The sequence below is a fragment of the Gordionus sp. m RMFG-2023 genome, chromosome 2 (assembly GCF_954871325.1).
Source record: "Gordionus sp. m RMFG-2023 chromosome 2, tfGorSpeb1-WG-v2, whole genome shotgun sequence".
Taxonomy (NCBI): domain Eukaryota; kingdom Metazoa; phylum Nematomorpha; class Gordioida; order Chordodea; family Parachordodidae; genus Gordionus; species Gordionus sp. m RMFG-2023.
Window position 1 is genome coordinate 17,782,827 of NC_088776.1, and position 20,323 is coordinate 17,803,149.

General features: G+C 28.6%; 1 protein-coding gene across 1 annotated transcript; it reads left to right on the top strand.

Annotated features, from left to right (window-relative positions):
* The first annotated feature begins 12,958 nt into the window (after nt 1-12,958).
* On the top strand, nt 12,959-17,227 carry LOC135924839 (uncharacterized). The gene is made up of 5 exons (XM_065459964.1): nt 12,959-13,205; nt 13,250-13,362; nt 13,407-13,534; nt 13,581-13,756; nt 16,895-17,227. The coding sequence occupies exons 1-5, from the start codon at nt 13,009-13,011 to the stop codon at nt 17,046-17,048; spliced, it is 768 nt and encodes a 255-aa protein (XP_065316036.1). The 5' UTR covers nt 12,959-13,008; the 3' UTR covers nt 17,049-17,227.
* Nucleotides 17,228-20,323: the final 3,096 nt, after the last annotated feature.

The window sequence follows — 20,323 nt, forward strand, 5'->3', positions numbered from 1 at the left end:
TTTTTAAATTATTAGGGATTGAGCTCGGGCTCAGAGACCTGCAGAGGCACCATTTGCACGGCCCGGCACGGCCAGGATATTTTTTTAAAAATTTTTTACGGCCCGGCCCGGATTCAAAAATTTAAGGCCCGGCCCGGATAAATTTTAAAAAAAATTTTTACGGCCCGGCCCGAATTTAAAAATTTTAGGCCCGGCTCGGAATTTTTTAAAATTATATTCGACCTGGTATATATAAAAATTCACCCATGAGGTATTTTACCATATTTTTCAGCGAGTATTATCGCTTATTATTTAAAAAATGCATGTAAAAAGCTAATATTTTTAGAATATTATATTGAATTTATAAAAATTATAAAACTGTTATTTATAAAAATGGATATTTTGAGCATATACTATATTTTTTGCATTTATAAAAATAAAACTAATATTCATAAAAATGGTAATAATATTCTGAGCATATACTATATTTTATATTGCATTTAAAAAAAATAAAACTAATATTTAATTTATAAAAATGGAAAATATTTTGAGAATATAATATATTGTATTTAATTTACTATTTAATTTATAAAATAAAAATAAATCGCTATTTAAAAAAATGCATGTATAATAAATAGTATTTTGAAAATATAATCTAATTGCACAATATTAATATAGTTTATTTTATAATTTTTAAATATTTTATATTACATTTATAGGTTGGTTTTTCAGGTGTAAAAAAAATGATTAATTTTCATGGATTTACCATCACATTTATGTCTTTTTAGATGTGATGTACCATGTTTATAATTATAAGATAATATACTTGAACAATTCTTACATTGTACGTAGCCAATGTTTTTTTTATTTTCATCTATGATGATGTTAAATTTAGCCCATATTTCAGATTTTAAATTATTATTTGTATTTCTAAAAGAATAAATATTATTTTTAATTTTATTAATTATATCATTAGTATTTTGTGCCATGATATTCCTTTATTTGATTGTTTTGGTAAATATTCAAAAAATTTAGATATGAATTATAAAAAATATATTATTAATACTTGAATATTGGGGCTTATTTAAGATATTCCTTTATTTGATTGTTTTGGTAAAATATGTTGTAAAAATTTAGATATGAATTATAAAAAAATATATTAATACTTTGTATAAATTTGCAGGAAATTAATAATTAGATCGATCTGTGGGTGTTAGGTGTGTTAACCATCACCCAATATTATATTAATCATAACTATAATATAATATAATCTTATAACCATTAACTCATAATGTAAAAATTTTTATAAAAAATATTAAGGCCCGGCCCGGGTTTAACAATCTTAGGCCCGGCCCGGCCCGGCCCGGATATATTTTAAAAAAAAATTAGGCCCGGCCCGGCTCGGATATATTTTAAAAAAAATTTTTTAGGCCCGGCCCGAGTATATTTAAAAAATTTTAAATACGGCCCGGGCCGGGCTTAGGGCCGGGCCTGCAGGTCTCTGCGGGCTTGATAAAATTTTTTTTTAATTATTAAGGTCTTGGATGCTTAGAAATTTTTTCCAAATATTGTGGGCCTATAGCATGAGATTTTTTAATGTAAAATAATGATATTAAATCAAAAAAAAGTTTTCAGTAACCTACAAAATGTAGACATCATTTTTTAATTAGCCTAAAATTATATGGCAGGAAAAACAAATTTCTTAAAAAATATATAAATAAATTGCATATAAGTTTTATTATTATTGAATGGCATTTTTGTAATTTAAATAGATAGCATTTTTTTTACTTAACATAAAGATATAGATGGAAATATAAGACATACACTAAATTTATCTGAAAAACAGCAATAACCCAATATAATAAACAACAATTTATTTTTCTACCACCCCCCCCCCCTTTATAAGAATGCTTCCAAATTTAAATTGATCATAGTACAAAAAAGTAAAATAAATTTTGTTAAATTATTGCAGTATACATAATTTCAATCCATTTCTCCATAACTTAATTTTTAGGGTTATCTCCAATAAAACCCAATTTCCCTTATTATGGAATTCACGTGCATATATATTTAGGAGTTAACCCGTAGACTAATTGGTAAATCGTCGATTTCCCCTTCATGTGATGTTAAATTAATTAGAAATATAACTGTCTTCGGGCTAGGGAATAATTTTCAAAATTTTAATAGGTTGAGCTGGGCTTGGAAAATATTCCTCAAAATTAATATTGGCTTTCACCTGACTTGGGAATATCTTTTACAAATTATTATGGGCAGGCTAGGAACATATTTTCAAAATTATTATGGGTTGAGCTGGGTTTGAGAAATTTTTTTAAAATTATTAGGTTTTGGACGCTTGGATATTTTTCCCAAATATTGTGAGCTTGGACCTGGCTTGAAATTTTTTAATGTTAAATGTTAGTCTTATGTAATCAGTAATATTTTTACTAATAATTTTGATATGGGGTAAAAGCTCATTTAAATATATTTTGACTCAAAGAATAGTTTCCACTCTTAGTCCTAATGGGTTGGACTCAATGAAATCAGTTGGACTTGACCTGAATGGGGGGGGGGGTTAAAAAGAATACAAATTGGATATGATTTTTAAATAAAAGGTAACATTAACATCAATCGTAAAAAAACGAATACATTCCCCGTCATTTTTGACGGACTTTCTACTAGTATCAATAAAGGATAGTCCATAAAAAAAGGAGACTTAATAAACCAATGGAATCTACAAGCCCCGTGTTTGGGGCTATTTGGGATAAAAATTAATTTTTTAAGAATCAATCTTGAGAAAAAATTAAAATATTAAAAATATCTTAATGTATAACTTTAGGTAAATGTTTGTTGGACTATCTCACGGTATTTTATAAATTCAAATACAACAATTATTTTCAGGATTATGATGATTTTGACAAAAAGGCCAACTAGCCCTAATCCCTACTATAGGAAGAAATTTAGATTATTTACTGGTGGCTAAAAAACGTCACGTTTTAAAATCTTTATCACTAAAACGCGTCATTCGTTTTTAATGAAATCCCTATTTTATTGTGTATCTTAATATTCTCAAAATATTTTAAATTTTATAAAGTCGGTTTTTAGAAAATTAAGATAAAAAGAATGTAGTCGGGCCCTTATCTTTGTAAAAATTTCTCCTAAATCATAAAGTATAACATAAAATATTTAGGCATTATCAAACAAATCTCATTATTAAATGCTTCTAACAATATAAACATGTTATTTTAAAATTAGATAATGATAATATTATGCCATGAGAATAAAAATTCGAATGAATTCCTGAATTCTCTATGGAAAAGCAGAATTTTCATCCAGTTCAACATGCTTTAAACAAACCTCAAAATATGGGTTCCATATACCGAAAAATTATCAATTAATAGGCTACAACATTTTGAATCTTACAAACTTGAAAGAAATATTAGTAAAATATGACCCTTAGTTTTGCAAGAAATATTCAAATTGGCGAAAAAAAGGATAGATTAATTACATTAATTATATTTATTATTTTAATAATTTTATGGTTCCCAAAGTATGCTTTGTGTTTTGCATTATAATTTATAATTAAGAAAAAAATTTGAAAAAAGGCGAGCCTTCTGATATAAGTCAACATTGGGAACAGGTCTAGCCCATTTTTAAATAAATAAAAATAAATGAGAGTCTTCAGTTTTTTTTGTCAAATAATAGTATTTCAAATTTTCTAAAAAATGACTGGATCTAATTATTAATAAATATTTAGGATATTAAATTCCATATATTTTTTAATAAAATTCGAAATTTCATAAATAGCAAGTGATGTGTTTTAGAGTTATAAAAATTTTAAAACGCTACAAAAGGTCTGGACTTGCTAAGTGAGTTACAACATAATTAGAAAGTCTATTCCTTAGAGAAACAGAGATCCGGTGTAAAAATATTATCGGCTATTCCAAAAGATTTATGGTTTCCGATATATTTAAAAAATAAAAACAAATTAATGATGAACTCCTTATCTGAAAATAAGTGGATAAGAAGCAAAGAATTTTAATAAAATATTCATTATATCAACCATTTGTCAAATATAAATCATTATTGCATACGTGATAATGCATTCGAGGTAATGTCTTCGCTCTAATACATTCTCCATGATGCATTCGCAATAATGCATTCGCGTTAATACATTCTCTGTAAAGTATTCGCGATAATGTTTTAGCTATGATGCATTCTCGATAATGCATTTTCTATGATGCATTCACGATAATGCATTCGCGATAATGCATTCGCTATAATATCTTTTAGCGATAATCAACATTCGCGGTAATGTATTCGTGATAATGCATTTTGCGGAAAAATTTTAGCGCTATTAGCGATTCATTCCTATGCATCCTCGTTTATTATGAATTATTTTTGAAAACTGAACGTAGAATCGTATTTAGCGCTTAATAAGTATTTAGAAAATGATAATATTAATGAATACTTTTTGGATGACTAAAATACCCATTCCAGACAAAGCCCTTCACCTCCTCGATAATTATACGCTATATTTGAAAAATGAATGCAGAGTTATATTTGCTTCATCAATGGGATTTAGAAATTGTAAATAATTTATTTCCAAACATACCATGAATCTATTCAAAGCCTTATAAGTACTAAGTGTCTAAAAAAGGAATTTTAAACTTAATTGAACCCCATCTAAGATATTTTCAGAAAATTCTATTATTTTAGAAACTAGACGTCAAATAACGGTTCGTACCGGGCTTAAAAAATTAGGCCCGATGTAGATCACTAATTCAAATTAATAGACCCCCTTAATAACTTAGAAGATTAATGTCATTTACTACTAGATACAGTGTTAAAATCAAGATTTTATTTATTTTCATTTTAGATCAAAACTGCTGGAATTATTTATAAATTTGAAAGATCATAATTTTTGTAAAGCGTATATGGTCTAGTTGATATAAGCCTGGCTTCAATTCGACAGTTGTGAGTTCGAATCAAGCAAATACAAATCGTAATTTAGTCAACTCAATTTGACATTAATTACAGTGGATCGTAGTTTGACGGTGATTCGCAGTTAGTCAAATAATTTTAACATTTACTATATGGATTCGTAGTTTAATGAACTAATTTTAACATTAATTGCCTTGATTTATAGTTTTGTCATCTAAATTTATTAATTAAGGTGATTCACAATTTTATGACATTAATTATGGCGATTTGTGATTTAGTAAATCAACTAATTTTAACATCAATTACGACGATATATTTAGTCAACTAATTTTAATATTAATTATGCCGATTCCAATAATATAATCATTGGCCGATTCATAGTTTAATCAATTAAATTACCCTTAATCAATGTCATTAATTACGGCGAATTGTAGTTTAGTCTACTAATTTTAACATTAATGTTAAACATGGATCTATATATATAATTATTTTATTTATACTGGTTGTTGTATAGCGCAAATTGTTATATGTAGCATTCATTTTATTAACACAACTGTTAACTTAATTATATAATTTTCTTAATACCAAATTGATATTTTTAACGAAAGTAGAACCATTATTTATATTTATTTATTTCTATAACTCATTTACAATAGGTATCAATTTTCATTGACATTTTATTCACTATAATTAAACATAAGGTGCAACTTAATTACAAATGGCGAGATATAATTACACGTTAATAGATTGATGTGTACATAATACATTAGGAAGTTAAACAACACCTATTATATTAATCATAAATATATATATAAATATATCTAACTGGCAAATATAATATATAATATGATAAAATATTACAATAGATTACTTCTTTTCTACATTTCCCCTTACGTTAATTGAGAGATGTCCATATCTCTTCAATCATTCGTTTCGGGGGCTTATTTGTCCGCCCTCGCCTTGGGGTCTCACACTCTCTCTGATCGCTGTCAGCGATCACGCGCTCCGTCGTATCTGATATCAAAAGGTCCCTTAGCTGGTCAGCATGTTTCCGTATTACACGATCTGGGGTCTTGACTACATAGGAATATAATCCCTTTCCTGAATCACCCCTTCTCTCCAACCCTTAGCGGTTTCATTCCTTACTCACACATGCTGACCAACGTCAAATTCCCTAAAATTGGAATGTGTATCACGTTCTTGATTTTGTTTATCATTGGCTTTGTCAATCTCCTTTCCCACCTCTGGTCTAGCCCAGTCTAGATTAGTTCTTATTTGACGACCGAACATAATCTTCGCTGGTGACCTACCCGTCGAACTATGTTCTCCCAGCCTATACGCTGCTACCGTTTGAGTTATCGCCTCTTGCGGGTCATTAATCGATTCTCGACTGGCATAATACCTCCCTTTTAAGGTTCGAATGGTTCGTTCCGCCTGCCCATTTGTCTTCGGGTGGTACGGCGTTGGGCGAATGTGGCAAATGTTGTTTTCTTCACAAAATCGATTAAATTCTATTGAAATGAATTGAGGTCCATTATCCGTTACAATGCTTTTAGGTACCCCAAAGGTAGCAAACCACTTCTTTAATCTCGTTATCATCTCCTTCGCCGATGTGTTTCTCACCAGGTCTACCTCAGCCCATTTTGAATATGAATCTACTCCCACTAGCCAATATAAAGAGTCAACCGATCCCGCAAAATCTACATGTATATGCTCCCATGGCTCTTTGGTACAATTCCATGAGTATAATGGTAACTCCATTACGTTCAGTCGATTTTTCTGACATCCAACACACAGCTTTCGTTCTATGCCCTCTTCGCATTTCGGCCACCAACAATACAACTGAAAAATAGATTTCATCGCGTTCATTCCCGGATGTCCCCGATGTAGTGTTTCCAACACTGAATTCCTAAGCTTCGTAGGGATTATCAATCTACCATTTCGTTCAACTATTCCCCTGTCTACTGTTAATTCCTCTCGTTGGGTGTGAAAGATAAAGCCTCTCAACCCTTGCTCAATATGTTGTGCCACTCGCTTTAGTATTGGATCTTTAATTGAATTCTTGCGCAGGTTTCCCTCTGAGACCTGCATATCCTCTAAGTTTACGTTCCGAATTGCCAATGCATGCTTGGTATCCCGATTAGGTATGATATCGTGGAGCAGTAGCCTAGATAAGGCGTCTGCTATAACATTTTCCCGATCAGATCTATATTTCACGCTAAAGTCGTAAGCGGCCATCTTCCAGGCCCAACGTGTCAGACGATTGTTTGATATCTTTGGCAGATCCCTTTTTTCCCCGAAAAACCGTTCCAAGAGTTTATGATCTGTCCGAAGTATAAATTTTCGACCGTAGATAAAGTTATGGAATTTTTCTATTCCAAATAACAATGCCCTCGCTTCTTTATCAATAGGCGCATAATGCTTCTCCGACTGTAACAACGTCCGAGACGCGAATGCTATGGGTTTTTCCCCGTTTTGTGAAACCTTATGAAGTAAAACAGCCCCCAGTTCTCTATCTGACGCGTCACACTCCATAATCAACGGTAATTTAGCATTATACGGCATTAAGGTTTCTTCTGCTGATAACAATGTCTTAACTTTATCGAAAGCCTCCTGCTTTACATGTCCAACACCATGGTACTTTTACATTAGTCAATCGATGTAACACAGCTGCTTCACTATGAAGATTGGGAATGAACCGTTCATGATACGTGACAAACCCAAGAAATGAACGTAACTGATGAACATTCTTGGAGTTAGGTGCGGCCTGGATTGCTTTAACTTTCTCTTCGCTTGGATGTACCCCATTTTGGTCGATAACGATACCTAAAAACGAAACAGATTTCCGTAGAAATTGGACTTTTTCAAATAGCTTTGAGGCCTGCTTCCTGCAGCCTATCAAGTACTATTTTTAAATTAGACAGATTTCAGCGTCATTTTTGCCGGAGATAATTACATCGTCCAAATACACTCCAGTCATCTGGCAATCTTTAAAAACATTGTCCATGTAACGCTGGAAAATAGTTGGTGCGCACGAAAGCCCAAACGGCATCCTTCGGTATCGAAAATATCCTTTATGTGTTGAGATGACCAAATATTCTTGGGATTCTGGCTCAACGGCCATTTGTAGATACGCGTCCTTTAAATCTATCACCTTAAAACGGTTCCCCCCTTGAATCTTAACCAATAAGTCATCCAGCGTAGGAATAACGTGATGATCATATAATAGATGGGGATTTAAACCAGGGATATGAACCCCGACAAAAAAAGGGTCCGGGTTCGGGTCCGGTAATAAATTAAAAAAGAACCCGGATCCAGGGTTCTGGTCCGGGTTCAGAGGAAACATAAAAATAATGACTCAAAATAAGACTTTTTTTCATTCATTTTTTATTATACTTCAATATATACACATTTATAATTCGAAATGAAATAATTTATATTTTAAATATTTTATTCAACAGCACAATCATGATATCTTCTAAAATATCATTCTTCAGATTTCCACGTAAATTAGTCAACGATGAAAATCCACGTTCTGCGCTTACCTAAAATAGATAGTCATTTTTATAATACATAAATTATTGTACTGTGTCGCCGGTACAGCCATGACGATTCTAGAAAAGGTATATAATTCTGGATATATTGAAGAATTTTCCTCCCATAATTTTAAAATGTTTGCATCTCTATTTATTCTCATAACTTCCGAAAACTTTTCTATTAAAGATACAATAGATATTTTTTCTCCTTTCTATCAGATGATAATTTAATTTTTTTTCTCTATCTAATAGTAAAATTTCCAGATCATCAATATCGTTATCATTATCATTGTTATCGCTACAACCAGTAGATATTGTTGTAACCACCAATGTATTGTAAATAATAGAGTTTTGGGTATGACATAAATCTTCAAGATGGTCTATAGCCATTTGTTTTTGCTCACTACTTAATAAAACCTGATATCGCGGGTCTAAATATATCGAAGCATATACAACACTATTTTGTAAATATTGTTGCTCTCTTATTTTCATATTTTCTAATACTTCATTTGAAAAAGAACTTGTTAATCTCCCTAACTCTAATCGACATCTTAACAATATGCCATAAAAATCCGATAAACATAATTGTTCAGCTTGCACTCTTAATGTTGTTATTTTTAAAGGAACCAGCACACTAGTATGCTCTTTTACTTGATTCCAATCATCTTCTGACAAAATGATTTCACATGCTTATATGATAAAATCATTACAGAAATCTTTCAAACTTAATAATCGCTCTAGCATCATACACATAGAGGACCACGTGTTGTGCAATCTAAAATTGCCATTTACCTTTTCATGGATTTTAATATTCTAACAATTGTGGGAGTTCTTAAATATTTTACAACATCCCTTGCTTTATCAATTATAGTTTTAAAGTGACTATTTTTTATGGAGATTCCACGAAAAAAATTAATAAAATTATAAAAATTTTATATTTTTTTTAAAAAATTAATAAAATTATAAAAATTATATATTATTTTTTAAAAATTAATAAAATTATAAAAATTTTATATTATTTTTTAAAAATTATATTTTTACATTAATTTAAAAAAAAAATTTAAGTTAAAAATTTTTAACACCCTGAACCCTTGGACCCTCCACTTTTTAAAAGGGTCCGGGTTCACATCCCTGATTTAAACTCACCTTGAAATCTGCGCAAATACGAATCTCGCCATTGTTTTTCCTGACATTTACTGTTGGGGTTGCCCATGGCACCCTAGTTATAGAGGAATCGATGGGCTCCAAAATCTCCTCAGCCACAAGGCGATCAAGTTCTAGTTCAACCACTCTGCGTAATGGAAATGACACTCGACGAGTTGGAAACGATTTTGGAACAGCCGTATCTTTTAATTGGAGTCGCACAGCGAAATTACGTATCAACCCCGGTTTGCCGTCAAAAACAACTTTAAACTGTTTAGCTAACAAATTCCCCATTACGTCTTCCGTTAGTGACATCCTCGATCCGTGTGAGCATCGATTGTATTCGAACGGCCCAACGGGGGGGGCTTCGGCCCTCGGGGGCACCGATTGTATTCGAGCGGCCCATCGGGGCATCGTTGGTTTGGTGGCAACTTGAAGTTATTGTTTTTCTATTCGTTTTGAGAACCTGTTGTATGCTTACCTGTCTCGGTAACTCAAACCCAAATGCTAAAATCCATGGCAACCCAAACAGAGGTAGGTCATTTGACTTTATTATAATAACTGATAAATTGCGAATTTCCTTCCCCACTTGCATACGAACCATGGCTTCACCCATAAGATCCAAAGGCTTATCTCCATAGGCTGCTTATGGGTTTGTGGAAGATGTTAGTGGTTTGCCAATTTTCTCCCAAATATTCAATCCTATAATAGAGGCTTGTGCTCCTGTATCATAATCAAAAGTGACACTAAGTCCATTTATTTTGGCTGTGATCTTTGCCCTTTTATTTAATCCCCTTGTCCAGAGATTATTAATTGAATCACTTGAGTGAAAATGTGGTTTCACTGAGTTTAAATTGCGATATACAAGCTTACTACGGCAACATGCTGCGAAATGTTCGGTTCTTTGGCATTTAAAACATGTTTTGTCTTTAGCTGGGCATAAATATCTTTCATGCCAGCCGGCACAATTCTTACATTTATTATCGTAAAACTTATTATTAGGCTCCCTATAATTAATGTCTCTCTTAACACACTCTTGTGAATTAGGCATTTTATGTTTGCAATCTTGCGGTCTGACACTATTTACCAAGTCTTTCTTGATAGTCATTTCGTTTTGAGCATTTTCTGTTGCCGTGGCCATATCTAGCACGAACTGGAACGTCAGGGGCTTTTTGTTCACATCCAATGCTAAAGGATATTTAGTCCTAAGTTCAACTTCGAGACCTGATAAATCTATACCCGCAACTAATTGATCTCTTAACCGGCTGTCAACTTCTGACGGCGTAAAACAACTCGCTTTCGCAGTTATTTTGATTCTATTAGCGAACTCTCCAATTGGTTCATTCTCATTCCTAATTAACCTTATGAAGTCGAATCTACTACCGAAAATGGTTTTATTCTTCTCAAAAATATGTAGCGAGACACTCCTTATCTTATCAAATTTAGTTGTTAGAATGGTTTCAGGAAATAAATATTGTTCGAGAATGTCAATGCCCTCAGCGCCAAAACTCACCATGAACAGGTCCTTATTTTCTTGATCGGTCGGTGTCCAGTTCTTTAGTCTTAACGTTGCGCCTCAAAATTGGAACCAACGTTGTATAGACCCATTAATTTGATATTTTTCTAACTTATCAATTATACTAGTATTTTTGGACTGAGGCATAATTTATAAAATTAAAAACTATTTTCTTATTTGTTTTAATTAGAATATTAAAATCCCATCCTCGTCACCACTTTCACGAAAGTAGAACCATTATTTATATTTATTTATTTCTATAACTCATTTACAATAGGTATCAGTTTTCATTGACATTTTATTCAGTATAATTAAACATAAGGTGCAACTTAATTACAAATGGCGAGATATAATTACACGTTAATAGATTGATGTGTACATAATACATTAGGAAGTTAAACAACACCTATTATATTAATCATAAATATATATATATATAATCATATCTAACTGGCAAATATAATATATAATATGATAAAATATTACAATAGATTACTTCTTTACTACAATATTAACATCACTCAATAGTTATATATAAATTATTTAATAGATTTTTTTTTAAATATAAATTGATTTTATATACTATATAAAGAACAGAAATATATTGTATTTTTAGTTAAATATTTTATAAATAAATTTAATAAATAAATATTTTAAAATTACTTTTTTAATCTTTGTCCAATTCCCTGCCCACCTTAACAAATAATTAGGGTGATTCTAGACAATTAATTTTAAACATTAAATTTTACGATTGGTAGTAGAGTCAATTCTTTAACTTGCTCTATTCGCACTTTAGTCAACTAATTATAACAAACTACGGCTATCGTAGTTTAATCATTTTTATTTAACATTAATTACGAAAATTCGCTGTTTGGTCATTATTAATTTGGGAAAATCACAATTTTGTTGTTTTAATTGAACCCAAATTACGGCAATTTGCAGTTTAATCATTTTAATTGAACAATTATTATGGCAATTAGTAGTTTGCGATGGTGATTCGCAGTTTTGTCAACTAATTTTTACATTAATTACAGAGATTAGTAGTTGAGTCATTTTAATTTAACGTAAACTGCGGCGATTCGAGTTTAGTCAACTAATTTTAGCATTAGCTTAGGTATTTTAACATTATTTCCATTCGTAGTTTAGTGAACTAATTTTAATTAATTACAGCGAGTCGCAGTTTAATCAACTAATTATATATTAATTACGGCGATTCTTAGTTTAGTCATCTATTTTATAAATATCATTTTAATTTGGAATATGGCGTAACTGAAGGATTTGCTGTCACAACTCACAACAGCTGATTTATGTAAATCTCTACTATTTATAATCATATGACCTGACCTGTAAGATGATTATTAATAAAAAGTCAAATTTTATTAAAAACCAATCCAAACCGTTAACTTATATTTCTTATACCTGAAAATAAACCTAACCCATTTATCTCTAATCTTTAATCCTACTCCTTACTTCAAATACTTGTTTAATTTTAAATATATCTTATTGAATTAAAAAATTTCTTTCAGTTATTCCTAGTTTTTATCTTTAATTAAACATTAATTTCCGTGATTTGTATTTTAGTCACGGTAATGCGCAATTTACCAGCGGTAGACTTATAGAATATTGAAGCCGATAAAAATTTGCAATCGCTTTCTTCCCTCTGAAATAAATTATGCATATAAATTCCCTTTTTCAAGATTTTTGGCTCATTTCTTCCTCCCTTCGAAAGTTAAACCGTCGACTGTAAGCTTAACGAAAAAATTAAAGGACAAGATTTATTGAATTTTTAAAATTTGAATTATTTTTTTATTTTTATAAATAAGATGACATTCGATGTCAAAATTTGACATCTTACAAAAAAATCTCACATCATATTTTTAAATATTTTTAGTAATGATAGGCAATGATAAAGATCTATTGAAACTGATAATAAGATCTAATACTGTATCTCTTGATGAATCAGGATTCGCAGAAAATGTCTTAATGTATAACACCAAACCAAAGATTATGACAGATATAATTTTGGAAAGTTATCCAAACTTTTTAGAAGATAATGAAGATATAGAGAGTTTTAGATCTTTAGAAATTAAGTAATTGTATATACACTTTGTAGATAAGAAGTCTTTCTATTTAGCAATATCGGAAAAGGTAGATTTTCTTATAAACAAATTTGTCAGACAGAGTTATTAAATAATAATTGCAAACCTCAGCAAAAAACAATTAATCTAAGGTTTCCAGAAACGAGTAGTAAATATTTTTATATTAGTTTGGATACTATTAATTAACATGAGATACTGATAATCTTTTTCCACTAATTCTTAATAATATACCTATATCAACCTCCCTTATATCTCAGCAATTAATAAATTACAATGAAAACACCTTGCCATTTAAAAAATTCTCTCTTTTGGATGCTGATGTATAATTAAAATTATTCATAGTTTAAAATTGTATATTTTTTTTAGTTTAATCTGGCAAGTATAGATGTTTTAAAACATTTTCAAATATTTTTTCATTTACAAAATTTATCAAACAAACCTCAGCATATCTTTGTAACTATCAAAGAAACTGCCCTTATAAGTGATTTGATTGGATTAGCATGTTGGAAATATACAATTTTGGGAATAGAACCTAAATTAAAGTACATTAGATTTTTGAGATTGATTTTATAAAATAATATTGGCCTAGAACACAGTTTGTTAATTGATCTTTTTTAGGATTAGCCCTTTTTATAAAAAATGAAAATCATGTTTCAGGATTAAGATTTTTTAAAAAGAGATTATACTGGATCTTTTTATGATAACACAAATCATTAGCCACTCCCTCTATCATGATGGTGTGGGTATGATAAATATAATTAGAATCATGTTGGGTTTATGAATCAATAGCATCTAGTGCTCTAAATATTTTTTGCTGAAAGGAATTCACTTGTTCACAAAAATAAGAAATGCAATTTTTAGCCATGCCTGAATTTTTATTTTAGATCAATAATTTGACCCAACCCAATCATATTTTTAAAATTTTGCTATCTTGAATAACTTTTCAAAATGTTATTCAATTGAAAATATAAGCAGTAATGTTTCGTAACTAACTATTGATATAATTTAAATTTATTTTATTTTTAAATCTTCCAGGCCTAGATTTTGACATTTTTAAACCTGAATCGGACTTGCCTGGAATCTTTTTTATTTTTCTGCCTGGGACAGATTCCTTGGCTATGGATCTCTGACAAAAATTAAACAATAAAATAGGATTAAAAAATTCGATGCTGAAAATTTGGCGCGGCAGCAATTCGGTGTGTATTTAACACAGTTGCAATTTATTATAAATTTATTAGTATAAAAAAAAGGATGATTAAATAGAAGTTATTTTATATTTTGGTCCTATTAATTATTTCTTTATATTGTTTTTATAAAAATCTCAATTTTATTTACTAAATGTGTAATATCAATAAAAAAATTAATAATATCATAAAAAAAATTAACAAACTAATATTTATACCGATTTTTTTGGTGGACCAATTTACATGTTATAAGTGTTGATTAGTGTTGTTAAACGGCTCGATTAAGACTTTAGCTAATATGATGTAAGCCTATAGATTTAGCTCATAGATGTAAAAAAGGTTTGGACCTTTTCTTGAATCTTTTATATTTTGGCTGAAATCATAATCGGCCGTTTTAAAATTTGACCCAAATCGAGCTGTTTAACAACACTAATGTTGATCCAGAAAAATTCAAATTAAGACTGACTCATTTTTTAGAATTATTTAAAATCCTTAAAATAAAAATAAATCTATTAATCGTTTTAAAAATAAATATTTTTTTAGGCCAATTTTACTATTATTAAAAAATCAAAAACGAATTAGCTCACAATTTTTTTATTTATTTTTATCATGGGTATTGAAATTATAAATATACTAAAAACAATATATTTCTGGTACGCCCGAGATCAAGAAATATGTATCGGGAACGGGATACAGCTAAAAATATTATATTAATTGTATCTGATTATGTAAATCGTCCGATTACTGATTATTTAAGTAGGATTGCATATAATTTTAATTTACAAAAATATTAAACTATTTTAAATGTTATCTATTTTTTTTAAATGTTCTTTTAAACATATTTTTAGCATGTTTCTTGAATATAGTACATTTATATTTTCTATAGTCATTAATAAATAAATAAATTGTGCGTTAATTCTATTTTGATTATTTTATATTAGAAAAAATTGGCACAAACTTAATATATATTTTTTAAATGATTAATAGAATTATTTTAAGCAATTTAATAAATCTCTATGAGTCAGCTTAATTAAAAAAAATTTTGATCAACATTTAAACGGATTTGGGTATGTTTAAAATGGCCGATTAAGATTTTAGTTAAAATAATGTGTAAGATTCAAGATAGAACTCTTCTTACATCTATGCACAAAATCTCCAGACTTACATAATATTGGCTAAAATTTTAATTGAGCCATTTAACCACACTAATCAACATACCTTTAGTTTTAACATGGTAAATTAGTCCATCAATGAAATCGGTATAAATATTGGTTTGTTAATTTTTTTGATATTACACAGTTAGCAAATAAAATTGAGGTTTTTGTAAAAAATATGAAGAAATAATTCAAAATAATTTTTATTTATTCATCCTTTTTTATACTAATAAACTTATAATAAATTGCAACGGTATTAGATACGCGCTGAATTGACAGTTCGCCGAATTGTCCCTATGCCGAATTGACGTGAAACCTTAATATTAGTCTATTTGATTTAAAAAAATTTTTATCCTATAAAGAAGTACGTTTTATAAAAATTAGAGTTGCTATACTAAAAACGTGTTTCATCTGAACTCTTAATGGTATTGTAGAGTTATATTTAAAAAAAATTTATTTAGCCTGTGTCATAAATATATTGAAAAAAAAACCTCAAAATTTATGAATTTTCATAAATTAATAAAATTATGGAACATGTCCAAATTTTCCATTATTTATTTTTTTAAGAAATAAAGAGAAAAAAACGAGAATAAAATACCTAGTTTTTTCATAAAAATTACCCAAATAAATAAATTTTGAAAACAAATTCAAATTTATTACTATTATTTTTTAAAGAAATAAATTTTCGCAATGCAAATGACGAAAAATGATTTAGAACACCATTTTATTTACATTAAAAATAATGTTATTTTTTTCTTCAAAATTAATAAATTTATATTTATTATATTTAGACACAGCCTAAAAAAGGTTTTTTTTTATTAAACAAAATTTTTAACTTATATTTTTGAATGAGTGCAAAAACGAATATTTTCACTTTCAAAATTCTAAAATAAAAGGAACGAGTTGTTTACAACACTAATAGCATCAAGACCATTTAAAGTATCATTCTCTTTTAGAATATAGATTTACACTCCCCCCCCCCCCTTCCCATTTAAAAAAATAATGATTTCGAGCCTAAATTTTCAAGATATTAAGTACAAATATGAAACGAACTCTTATTTTTTTAGCCCATTTTAGAAATACTGACTTTTTTTTAAATAATTATAACAATTTAAAATTTTATTATCATTATTGATTTTGGCATTCCATTTGCACAGCCTAGAATTAAAACATCTTTCGATTTAAACAAATTTCTTTTTTTATTCTAACCTTCCATATAGGTTATTTTTATCCATGCAATTCTTAATATATTTTATATTTAAATAGAAACTTCAACCATTAATTGGATATTACTTTAATATATTAGTTTACTAGAGATTAAAATTATTTTATTATTATTTAGGTATCAGGATATTAATCATTACGGTTTATTCATTACAGAGGACGATACTTTAGGCAACATTGATCATGACTTTCCAATTTCTGAACACAATATGCCATTACATAAATTTGGTTTCAAATCCCTGGCAATACTTGAAAGCGCTTATGACTCTTAGATTATAATGATATATTTTATTTATTATTCCTTTGGAGTTTTAAGCCACTTTTTGTGTTGAATCAAAAAAAAAATTCAATCCTTTTTCTGAATTTCTTTAACATATTTATAGTTTTTTTTATTTACAGATTTTCAATAATTATTATAATGGATTTCTCATTTTTTTTTATTATGACAATGTTACTTAATATAGATTTTTATATAAATAAAGTTTTTTTAAAAATATGCGGTGAATATCATAAGTTCAAACAATTAAAGGTTATAGCCTAGCGTTTTAGCAAAAAAATAATTAAGTACTTGAGCCAGTTCTTAATATTTTTCCTAGGTACATTGTCCCAAGTTTTAATCTTTATAAAATTTTAAAGTCTTTACTCCGAGTTATTAAATTCGTTAGCTTGCTCAATTTATGAAATATATAAATAACCCTTAATAATGATTATACCTTACACAATTATAAAAGCCTTTTTAAAAAAATAGCAAAAATATATATAAATTAAGTTCAATATAACAAATTATTAACCCTGGTTATGTAGCATTGAGTTACCTATAATAGTTCGACCATATGCCGTAATGTCAGTATAGTATTGGTCATAAAAAATCAATATACTCCACTTGATTAGAAAAAAAATTAAATCTTATTATGTTATATATAGTGCTTCATTTTTATTTTGCTAATATAAAACCCCTTTAAATTTTATTATTACCTGATTTTTTTTGTGACTTCTAGACAGGTGATAAGATTAATGAATAATAATATATTTATTTATATAATATAATGTAAAATACATTGTATAAAAAAATATATTAAAGAAAAATACTCATAATTCATAGAGTGGCACACTTTAATTATAATTTTAATGACCTTTAAATTTATTTTTTTATAATTTCCAAAAATTTATTAAAACTAGATAAGAATTGTTTAAATTTTAAAAATGATATATATAAAATCGGAGAGAAGATATTTCAATATTAAATAGATGAGTTAAACAAAAGTGTTTCTTTAAACTAAAAAAATAAATCTAAAAATTTTATTTTTATTTTATGGCGAATGTATAAAAATTCTTTGGGTTAAATAGTTTTAGTAGTTTTTATTTTTGAACTTATTAAAAAATTGAAAAGTTAGCAAAAATTTCTCATTCGGCTGTGATAGAAGTAGTGTTGTTAAACGGCTCGTTTTGGATTTTTAAAAACGGTTAACTCAATATTTCATCCAGAATAATATTACGCAAGCCTGAAGATTTTGGTTATAGAAAGAACAAAGGTTTGGACATCTATTAGCTAAATCTCGTGGTTTAGGCAATATTTTTCTAGCTATTAGCTTTTTTTAAAAATCGGCTCAAAACGAGTCATTTAACAACACTAGATAGAAGGCAAAGTTTTTTTGTAGCACGCCTAAATAAAATAAAATTGACCTTCATGTCGCCATAAGAGCTAACCATTTAGATTAATTCACAAATGTGTTTATAATTTTATGAAGAAATTTATAAATAAAAATGTAAAATAATTTAACAAGCAGTTTTACGAAATGTGATGGGGATAAAAATTCGAGCAATATGAGAATAAAACATTTGTGCTTTCTATTTATAAAATTTTTGTTTGTAATGTTCAGCTTTGTTTATATAAACCATCGACTATCCATAAGAATTCCAGGTTTGTGCATATAGGATCAGGTTATTCTTCATGAAAATGCATTAATTTGTATTTTATTTAACGATCCTGTAAGGGAGGCTAGGTCTAGTCTACGCTATTTTTGTCAAAATCATCATAGGTTCAAAAATATTCTTGTATTTGAATTTACAAAATACGAGATAGTCCAAACACCTACCTAACCTTATTCATTAATAAATTTTTAAATATTTATTTATTTTTCTCAATATTAATTCTAATAAAAGTCATTTTTTGCACCAACAAGCCCCAAACCTGGGGTTTGTTGATTCAATTATTTTATTAAGTCTCCCATAAGATAATTAATGTTATTATTGCATTATTTTAATGGACAATATTTTATTAATATAAATCAGAGACCTACAGAGGTACCATTTGTACGGCCCGGATTTTATAAAAAAAAAATTTTAGGCCCGGCCCGGATTTTTTGTAAATATATTTTATTTATTTTTGATTTTTATAGCTAATATGGGCGATTTCAAATATTTTGTTTTAAAATATACGGCCCGGCCCGGATATTTTTAAAAAAAAATTTAAAGCCCGACCCGGGTATATTTAAAAAAATTAAAATACGGACCGGCCCGTGTACCCGGGCTTAGGGCCGGGCCTGCAAGTCTCTGATATAAATATACGATTTACATAAAAATGACAAAAATAAAAAATATGTAAAATTTTTTTATTCTTACCTAATTCCATTGCATTTTAATATAGATTTGATTTAAATATATAATAGTAGCCAATAAGTACCTATTTTATATTCATACATAAATATAATATATCATATTTGTAGGCATGATTTGATTAATCCGGCTAGCCCTGAGTCATTAGGCCCTAGTTATTAATATAATTAATACCTTCTAAAATTATATAAACATGTTATATGATTAAGAAACTCTAAAATGCGAAGAGATGTTTTAAATTTTATATAATGTCAATTTTATTTTTTTTAAACTCTTCATATTTGAATGCCACCTTATATTGTAGTGTAAAAACATTTTAATTTTTACCTAAAAAACACATTTTATCATAAAATTTTTTTAAATAACTTAGGGGTATAAGATATTTTTCTCTCCAAATAAACATATACAATGTTATTACATGAATAAATTTGAATTTCTAAACATGTCTGACTTTTAAATAAAATTCGTTAAACCGACAACCCTCTTGTGCCGACTAGCCCTGGTCTCCCCTAAATATTATAAGCATCAAAAATCTTTGATCGTTCGATCCCCAGTTTTACGGCCGGGTTAAGGGATGCGTAATATTTAATATCGGAGGTCACTGTTCGGTCTTTGATCCTGACCGATACACACATAACGGATCACGGTCTTCAGACCGATTCAGATCGTGGTCCAAAATAAAAGACCTGTCTTAATTTTTTTGTTATTTTAAAAATATTTTAGTTTTTCCCTAATTTAATTCTTGCTTTAGCATTTTATATGAAATTTTATATTAACAATATCAAATCAAATATGAATAATATAATAAATAATGCTGATATTTAATTTAAAAGTAAAATGTTTATTGTAAAACTTTTCGTTTTCATAATTTATTGCAAAATAAAAATGAATTAAAAAACTAGTGTTGTTAAACAGCTCGATTTGAGCCGAA

Bases quoted from the DNA above. Each gene is read 5' to 3' on its own strand.
- LOC135924839 (XM_065459964.1), top strand. From the start codon at position 13,009: ATGATAGGCAATGATAAAGATCTATTGAAACTGATAATAAGATCTAAT. The intron at 13,363-13,406 runs GTAAATATTTTT...AATTAACATGAG, and splicing joins AAGGTTTCCAGAAACGAGTA to ATACTGATAATCTTTTTCCA. The intron at 13,535-13,580 runs GTATAATTAAAA...TATTTTTTTTAG, and splicing joins TCTCTCTTTTGGATGCTGAT to TTTAATCTGGCAAGTATAGA.